The sequence below is a fragment of the Hippocampus comes genome, unplaced genomic scaffold (genome assembly GCF_001891065.2).
Source record: "Hippocampus comes isolate QL1 unplaced genomic scaffold, H_comes_QL1_v1.1 scaffold1, whole genome shotgun sequence".
Classification (NCBI taxonomy): Eukaryota; Metazoa; Chordata; class Actinopteri; order Syngnathiformes; family Syngnathidae; genus Hippocampus; species Hippocampus comes.
The window spans coordinates 3,616,509-3,625,586 of record NW_017805010.1 but is presented as its reverse complement, the minus strand read 5'-3'; the positions used below and the strand labels follow the sequence as shown (position 1 = coordinate 3,625,586).

The 9,078-nt window shown below is 41.3% G+C and overlaps 1 protein-coding gene across 2 annotated transcripts; it reads right to left on the bottom strand.

Moving 5' to 3' along the window:
- Positions 1–1,488: 1,488 nt before the first annotated feature.
- Positions 1,489–9,078, bottom strand: rnf223 (ring finger protein 223). Of its 2 annotated transcripts, XR_002167401.1 has the most exons (3): positions 8,804–9,078; positions 1,920–2,915; positions 1,489–1,777 (listed from the first exon to the last, which is right to left on the bottom strand). XR_002167401.1 is itself a non-coding variant. In XM_019863176.1 (2 exons), the coding sequence occupies exon 2, from the start codon at positions 2,828–2,830 to the stop codon at positions 2,117–2,119; it is 714 nt and encodes a 237-aa protein (XP_019718735.1). In that variant the 5' UTR covers positions 2,831–2,915; positions 8,804–9,078; the 3' UTR covers positions 1,489–2,116. The 2 variants fall into 2 exon arrangements, 1 of the variants encoding a protein (XP_019718735.1); XM_019863176.1 differs by having other exon boundaries at positions 1,489–2,915.

Sequence of the window (9,078 nt, the reverse complement as noted above, 5' to 3'; positions counted from 1 at the left end):
TGCTGAGTCTTGGCTTTTTGTCTTCAATGTGAGGCGTTTTAAATTACAGAATAAATGGATCATCGGATATTTTAACAAACACTATGTCAGTGGTTCTTAACCTTTTTAGAGGTACCGAACCCAACCAGTTAATATTCACATTCACCAAACTCTTCATGAGTGAAAAATAAATATATCTATTTTTACAAATTTAAAATATTAAAAAAAACGCATTCATTAAAAACAGAAAAAAGAAAATACAATTTCAAGAGATAAGTACCGGTACAGGTATACTTTTATATCTCGACAGTCACACGTTGACTACTAAGCGACAAAATTTCCCACAGCACTGATTGGACAAGCGATGTCATGTGAACATCTGCAGCCAGTGATGGCCAAGCGGGCGTGTCATAACTAATTAACATGTTGAGTCGCTTGTGTCTTACCCTCCATGGCAGAGACTCCGTTGAACCCCTGAGACTGACTCACCGAACCCAGGTTAAGAACCACTGCACAATGTACTACACTTCTGGATTTGTCTGAATTCCAACTTCATTCGTATGTTCTTGAAATGTCCCCCCGCCAAAAATATGCATGGCTATCTTGCCGTATGAACTCAAGTGAAAAAAAAAAAATACTGGCTTTTACATCTTGTTTCTCGGTACAGCAATGCATTCTGTGGTTTGTCCGTCTGCCACGCTCCACCACACACTATTTGTTCACGTGAACGAATTAGGCAAATATTTTTCCTCCCCACCGGTTATTGAGGAAGTTGCGCTTTTATGACGGTTCCCTCGCGACTCGTATTGTAAAATTTTATCCGCCGCCTGTCATCATGATGGCCTGCCCAGAAAACCCCTTCTTGCTTCATACAAGAACTCTTTTATCGCGACTTCCTGACAAGGCTTTTGTTGTGTTTAGTCAAGAGTCCAAAGGTTCTTTGTGGGATGGCATTAGAGTTAATGACTGTTTTACGATGAGAACGTTTCCATGATCACATTCAGGTATCGCATCGTGACTCACGTTATGCTCCGTTCACCTTAATTGCGGCGGTGACAGTTGAAAGGAGAATCTCGCTAACACACCACAGATTTAACTTTTTCAGCCCTTAAGGCCACCAAACTTGAGCTCTGGAAAGTCCCTATGTTGAGTGATGTCAGTGTTCATCACAGCGGAATACAAGCGGACAAGCACATTCGTACGAGCTGATAATTTTCTGACGAATTTGCCCATTCGCAGTCATGTACATTTTCGAAAGGAAAACATTAACACCTGAACCTCATGTGTCTGCTTTGCTTTTTTTGTGTGTCTGTGTTTGTGGCCCACAAAGGTGGTTTGTCAGTGGTGTAAAGCCAGCCAAGGCACCATTTTAGTTCTCATTTCATTTATTATTACCCACAAAAAAATAAAATAAAAATACAAATCAACTTGGTCATAAAATATTTTGGGAGAAAAAAAAAACATCCCATAGCAAATCTGCAAAAATGTGGATTAAAGTGCAACAAAGAGCGTTTCCCCTTCCTGTCGGAATGCAGCGTAGATCAAGTCCATTTGCATCTGGCTCAGTTAATAAAGTCAAGATATTAAATGATGCCAAACCTTCAAAGTGTTGCTCTGCAATGAAAAGCGTGTCTGTCCAATTCAATTCTAGCGAGCCAGATTTTTGAATTTCACATTTTCTTGATTGAATTTCTTAACATAAAATGGATCCTAGACAGCAATAACAGCACAATTGAAAGTAATTGCTTCCCTGATTTCCTTTATGGGATTAATAAAGTATATGTCGGAGTCATTTTTTCTTTAGACCCACAAAATTTGGACAAATGAGCCTTTCATTGAAAAGCAACAAAATAGTCTGCGGAAAAAGTGAAATATGAAGTGTATATTGTGTATTTTTCCAGACTACCAATAGGGGGTGTCAGCAGATTTAAAAAAAAAACTTCAGGAGAGCGCCCTCTTGTGGCCAAGTGCTGCAGGAGGAAAATCAAATGGAAAACACAGTGAGCCCGTCACAAGTGAAACTATTTACAAAAAGTGAAACTATTTCCAGAGCATTTTCTTCAGGCCATCCCTCTGATGTGATCCGCAAACTACACACGGAGTCAAGTCCCCGCCCCCTGTCGATTATTGTTCATGTCTATTCTGACAGACGCGCAGGTCGGTTTAGTGGGTCAAAAGCGGGGACCATGGTCGCGGTGACGGCGGTGCGGTTCGGGCGGACCATCTGCATACATCGCATGTTTCCAGTGCTGAATATACACTGCAGCGGCCACAGCACCACAATTACCAGCAGCACCATAAGCACCACGAAGAGCATCATCCGCTTCCAGTCTGCCATCCGGTCCAGCAGGCCTGAATTCTGAGACGGCGACTGAACCGGAGCACCGCCCCGCTTGTCGGCGCCAATGTCGATGCAGATGCACAAAGCCGAGAGGCTGTCGGACGCCGGCCTGTTGCTTTTGTAACACAGCTTCTCCCCATCCAGCCAAACGGGCTCTTCCTGCTGCTGGTGGCCGGGCAGCTTGTGCAGCATTTCGTGGTTGGTGGGCAGAGACGGGGGGCCCCCTTCTGGCAATGTGGTGCTGTGGCGGCAGAAAGGGCAAAAGAGATGCGACGTCCCCTCAGCGGCGCCGTCGTGCTCCGCCGGCGAGATGGCCATGAGGCGGGAGAGGCACTCCAGGCAGAAGGTGTGGGTGCACGTCAACAACTTTGGCGTTTTGAAGACGTTGTCGTAGGTGTTGTAGCAGATGGGGCACTCCAGCTGGCTCGTGATGGACATCTTCTTTTGGGGCTCGCCGGTAGCCTCCGGGTGGTCCGCCTGCGTGTGCCAAATCTGCGGCGACTGTTCCATTTTTAAGAATAAAGTCCAAAGCGCTCCGATTGGAACTTCTTCCTCCTCCTCCTCCTCCTGCTTTGCCCTTGACTCCTCAACCGCCCTTAAGACAACAAAGAAAGTAGCAAGTTGTTAGTTTAGTATTACACAATCTTTTAGCCTCAAGATGATTTGATTTGCTCAAGCATGCATTATTGCCAGTCATGCCCAGTTGAACACGTTCTTGTTTTCTCTCTCTATGCGAGTAATTAAGATCCAGTGTGGATCTTCTGATTTTGAGCCACCACCTCGGGGTCAAACAAAATTGGAGGTTCCACTTATCGTGATGCATCCGGCTTGTCGTAGTGAATGCGAGTGAATCAAATAGGTTGCCCTGAGGGGGTCGGTCTTAACGATACACCATAAATCAGAGTTTGGTATGTACCTTCGTTTTATGGGTACGGTTTAGTTCACATTGGGTCAAGTAAGGGAGCAAAGTGCTGAATAAATTAATATAAGAACGTATGCCTGTTGGCTGAGGGTTGTTTTTTTTTTGTTTGTTTTCTGTTTTGTTTTTTTTCCCCAAAATCCGTACTGTGCTCCCCTTACAGGAGCTTAGTTTGGGGTTGTTGTTTTTTCCCCTCCCTGTTTCTTATGTTATTCTTTTCTTCTACCGGGCAGATTCATGTTCTGTGTGCCCCTGTTGGTGATCTATTTTGTTGCTCCCTGTTTTACAATGACAATGAAGCTAATCTGATTTGGAAGTTTAGTGTAACCACTAATAGATTTAATGAATGTTAACATTTTTTTTTCTTTTGGGATTAAATACAACATCAATAATTTGTCTTCTTGTGGACAGTAACAATTTGAACTAGTCTATAATATAAAAAAAAACAAAAAACACACACAAATAATGGCATTTGTTATTTTGGCTCCATCTGAAGAGTTTGACAGACACCAGAGTAATGCATAAAGCTCCCTTATTAGTCTGCCAAATCATTCGTCTGTCAACCAGTTCTTCCAGCATCCAGTAACTGGCTTTACGGTGCCCTCAAATGAGATTCAATTCCAGTGTTGTTTCTGTTGCTTCCAGCAGGTGTTCCTTTCTGGACACTCAGCACTGCAACAAAGTCACTGCCTGTTCTTGCTCACAATCGCTCAATCTACTCTCAGGATTCCTGCTTTGATCTCTCTTTTCTTTATTTCTCTCTCTCTCTCTCTCTTTCTCTTGCTCTCTCGCTCTCTCTATATATATATATATATATGACTGTTATGGTATGTGCATGCAAAATCCCAACTGTCTGATCAGCTTGGCTCTCCCCCTTCAAACTGCTGAAAGTAGCACACTTTTTCACCCCCCCCCCCTCCAAAGTTTCCCTTAGAGAAAAATTCTGCTCCTCATGATGGTCGGCCCCCCTTTCACCAAGTACAAAATGCAAATAGCTTCCAGTGAAGTATGACTTATCCAAAAGTGTGTCAGACAAATATTTAACTGGCCGCTTCCGATTCTCACTGGAGTGGTTGTGCAGCGTTGAGGGGGCTGACGAATGCAAGTCAATCGAAATAAGCATGAGGAATCAGAATCATCTTTATCGGCCATTGTAAGAAGACACACGGTCGCCAGTGGTTTGAGCCATTCCGCCAACAAGTAACTATTACCAAAAACATTGAGTACATTACGTACCTGTAAGTACAGAGAGTCTTAAGCAAAGTAAGATTAGCGAAATATAGTCATCAAGCAAGACAAACGGACCACCAGTCATGCCCCATTTATGATAATGACAGTTGCCTGTCTCTGCGACAATACACTACTAACATTCATAATCAATAAGGTTGCCTGACAAAGTAGATCCGATAATTATTCCAGTTATTCTATCCATCACAAGCGTATGCCAAATCATTTAAATATAACACAGTCTTCAAAGATGCTGCTAGCTAAAGTGCTAGCAGCACTTTAGCTAGCAGCAGTTTTTGCTGGCTTCCATTACCACAGCCAAAAGATTGGAGCTTTTCATCCCGCTTTGGGAGGAACTTTTTGAAAAAAAAAATCATTTCGGTCTTCACATTCTGTACACCACACGTTTTTAAATGTGAATGGATGCAAATTGTTTCAGTTTAAACACCAAAACGCTGAAACTAAAACAACCAAGTGAGACCTTGCAATCGTTTTAGCATGTGTTTAAAACATGTGCTCCGAAGAGGGAAAAAGTTTGAAGGATGGCTTTAAGGTTCGAAGGTTCAGGAGGACAAAGATTTAGTGCTCATATACCGCAAGTGTGTTTTTTATCATTGTCCAGTATGCATATTGAAGCAATTTCAGAGGTTTTAGTTAACAGTTCAACAACACTGACTGAACAAAAGAGCTTTTTTTAAGGCTGGTTTAAGTTGGTGTCGAAAATCCAACGAGTTATGATCCAAATGTAACCTTTTTTCAACCCAGTGGAATATTTTTGAGGGAATTTCCACCCGGTAAATTGTTGACACACAGAGGCCTCGTAACATAGTATGCACATTGTTGCATGTTCAGCTTTTTTGTTCAACGATTCAGCATTGTAGTTTGAACCGACCTTGGTATTGGTATTTCTTTGCTTCGTTGCCATTTCTATGCAATGTCCCGATAAACATCGGATCATTATGACCTACAGTACGTTATTTGAGTAATCGGCTTGAGAAGAAGCAGCTTTTCTGGGTGTGTATTTGCAAAGACAAGAAGATTCAAATTGGGGTGGAGGTGCGTGTTTTTGCAAACCCGACCTGTTAAGTAAATAACAACACCGGCTCGTGTTGATCGAAGCCAGTGAAGTGAAAGCAGTTGTGATAGCAACCCAGTCTGACCTTTGATGCCACTCTATTAACACAGGATTTTATTCACTTACTGGCCACACAATAAGGTACCCCTGGCTGCACAGAACACAAGAGGCATTTTAGTTTTTTTTTTTTTTTTTTTTTTTTAAGTTTCCCCCAGTGATGGATGAAAAGCTCCAATCTTTTGGATGTGGTTAATGAAGGCTAGCACAAAACCGTTGCCAGCTGAGTTCAAACTTTTACAAATTGCAGCTTTGTCGACCGTGTCATCTGTATCGCTTCTGTTGGCTCAATAGAATATCAAAGGCTCCACTTTGTCAAGCAAGGTTATAGACTTAATCACGGGGAATTCATCATCACAATGTAACAAGAAAAAAAAAATAAGTCAGGCTGTAATATTGTGTCATTTTTGACTTTGTTTTAAGCTAATGAAGTGTCCTGCAATGTTTTCCATTTTCTGGCCGTTATCTTTAGCTCGAAAATTGGAACCTGAGGCTACACTGTGCTCATAAATGCTTGTCATCATTTAACTGAAGTGTTACAGTGGGCTCCACATGGCCAACAAAGGATGCAAAAACCTGATACACTCTTTTACTATCAAATAGGGCTGACTCTAAAAAAAAATCGATTGATTGAATCAATTCAATTTCCTTCTTCCTAGCCCGATATCGATTCATAAAACCATTAATCAATCCTTTTAATTCGTCTTTTTCTCATAAATTCATGTGACCTCTTGTGTCACGTGAGATCTCGTCACTACGCAAGGGTAGCGTATCAACACATATGGCCAAAGCAGTGAAATCAGTGCCAACAAGCTTGACGGCAGACGCCCGCAAGTTTGGGGGTTTAAAAAAAAAAAAAACAAACAAAGACAGCAATAAACTGAAACATTGTTACAGTCACAGGAATGTGAATGTCATGAGTTGACAGTGTGTTTTTGCCACTTTATTTACACAGCCTGCCATGTGGTTGGAATTTATTGAAATTACCGTATTTTCTGCACTATAAGGCGCTTCGGATTATAAGGCGCACGCACCTTCAATGATGTTTTCATATATAGGGCACACCGCATTATCGGGCACATAGAATAGAAGCTACAATAGTGGCTGCGGTTGCGTGATGCATCCACTAGATGGAGCTACGCTAAAGTGAATACAATACAAAACAGCTTTATTTATATAGAGCCTTCACAACATCCACAAGGAGGTAAAAATATCCTTAGATGTCATGCTTGTCTCCTTCCTTCGTTTAATCAGTAGTTAACTCTGCTTTTGGTATTATCTTTGATTTGTATTAAAAAGGCGCATCTGATTATTGGGGGCACTTGTATTGATCAAATGCTCTTTGTTTCAAAAAGCAGGCAAAGCTCTTGAAATTGAAATGGATTCAGGTTGTAAATGTTTGAATCGCGTTTACAGTACTTAGGTGGAGTTGTTTTGACCACAGTCAGAGTAAGAGGAGACAATGCAGTAGATGTACTCTAGAAAAGACAGGCTCTGTTTTTATTTGGCCAAAGTGCTGAATAGTATACAGCACAGTCAAATATTAACTGCGAAGACTCAAAAGCGCCAACGTTTCACCCCTTTGAGTGATAATCATTGGACTTATCACCTGCACGTGTTGTTGTGTATTTTCTCCCTGTGCCACTGACCTACAGACACGTACTTTCAATCTTTTTTTTTTTTTGTAACTGTTCTCCTTTGTGTTATCGGAGCCTCGCCGTCAGCTCAACTGCCAAATGCGGGGATGATTGATTAAGATGAAGGTGCTCAACCTGCCAGTTGGAACCTGATCCACCCTGTTGTTTAAAGAGCCTCAACTAAAGTAGCTAGCAGCAAGAGATGAGGGAAAAAAATAAGAGCTAAGTTTGCACAGTGTAAATAAAGTAAACACAAACCAGTCAGTGGAGCTGAGCATGCAGGCTGAGAGGGCAGAAAAAAAAACTTTCATGTAGTGACATAATGATAAACAGATGCGGGTGCTACTTTAAACTGTAGGCTGCGTAAACTCTGACATTTTAGATAACAAAGTTAAAGGAATGTCCAGTTAACCATTCATCCAAAAAAAAAACCAAACATATTTGCATAACACTGCGATTCAACAATACTGACACATTTTTGCTGTTTTCATTATTGCTAATGCTACGTTGGTTGCTATAACAATAACACTGATCTACACGAAATGTTCATCAGAGATGGCTTCATGTTTTCAAGTGTTTTTGATTTTTAAAATGTCTTTACCTTTTAGCATAATATAGTTTGCTGACATTTTCTTTTTTTTTTTTATTTGGAAGTTTGACCTATCAGAGCTTGTGCAATAAAGATTTTTGCATTGTAATTTGTAGCCATGATGTTTTCGGAAAATGACTCCACCTGTTGCTGAACCTCACCCTCAATTCATTAATATTTCTAAATATATTACTATATTATTATTAATGGTATTATGAAAACCTTAGATGCTAGAGAAAAAAAACGAGAGCAGATTATAAATTAGTGCAACAAAAAAATTCCACTAGAAAAGTTTGCTTGCATCTCTGATTTAAAAAAAAAAAAAGTTGACTAATGCAATCATTGCCAGAGATTGTACCTCATTATCAGATCTATCCATCCATCCATGCATCCAACCAACCACTGACAAACTGACTGGCGGACCGGTGGACCAGTGACAGAAGCGATGACAGAAGAATACTTAACGTAACCTGACGGACTGATCGACTGATGATTGCAGTTTGGAAAAGCTTGAAAACAATGACCGCCTGACAATGATGGATGGGTACCCAGATGCCGAATGATGGACTGGCAGAATGTTGTCAAATTCCTACCTCTGCCAGAATGTTGTCAAATTCCTACCTCTGCATGATAGCGTCATTAACCAATGTGGAGTTAGTCCTTCGGATGCTGGTGCTGTTGTCACACATCCATGTCACACACAACCGTTTTTTGTTTTTTTATGTATATTTTTCCAGGATACTTTGGTTGAACTCCAGATTGCACCATTTTTGAGGAATTCGACTTTGGAAGTTACACTCTAGCTCGCTACAATGCAGTTACAGTTTGACACAGTTGCAAAGTACGCTACAGCGACATTCTAATTATTTCTTTTCTTTTTTTTTTGTTACACTTATATCTAGATCTCTAAAAAAAATTGAGTTGGAAAACACTGTAAAAAAAGCAATTCCTATCAAGATGTGATGAAGAATATTTTTACCTGGAATCCAAGTGTCCTCTGGCGTCCTTGCGTCCCCTCAAAGAAAATGAAGAAGCGGATTTGTGCTACCGGGTCGTCTTTCTTTGGCAGCTTCTGTTGTTCGAGTTTGGCGCATAAGGTCGAGTGTGTGCGGGGGTGTGCCTGCCTCCCTTGCCTGTGTGTGTTGGCCTTCCTCCTCGCGTGTGCTCGTTGGTCGTTATCACCTCGTCTGCCCAGACAATCTCCCTTTTTAGGGCTTTATGCAAATGTTTCCGAACCGTGTCCCGACCTTGAGG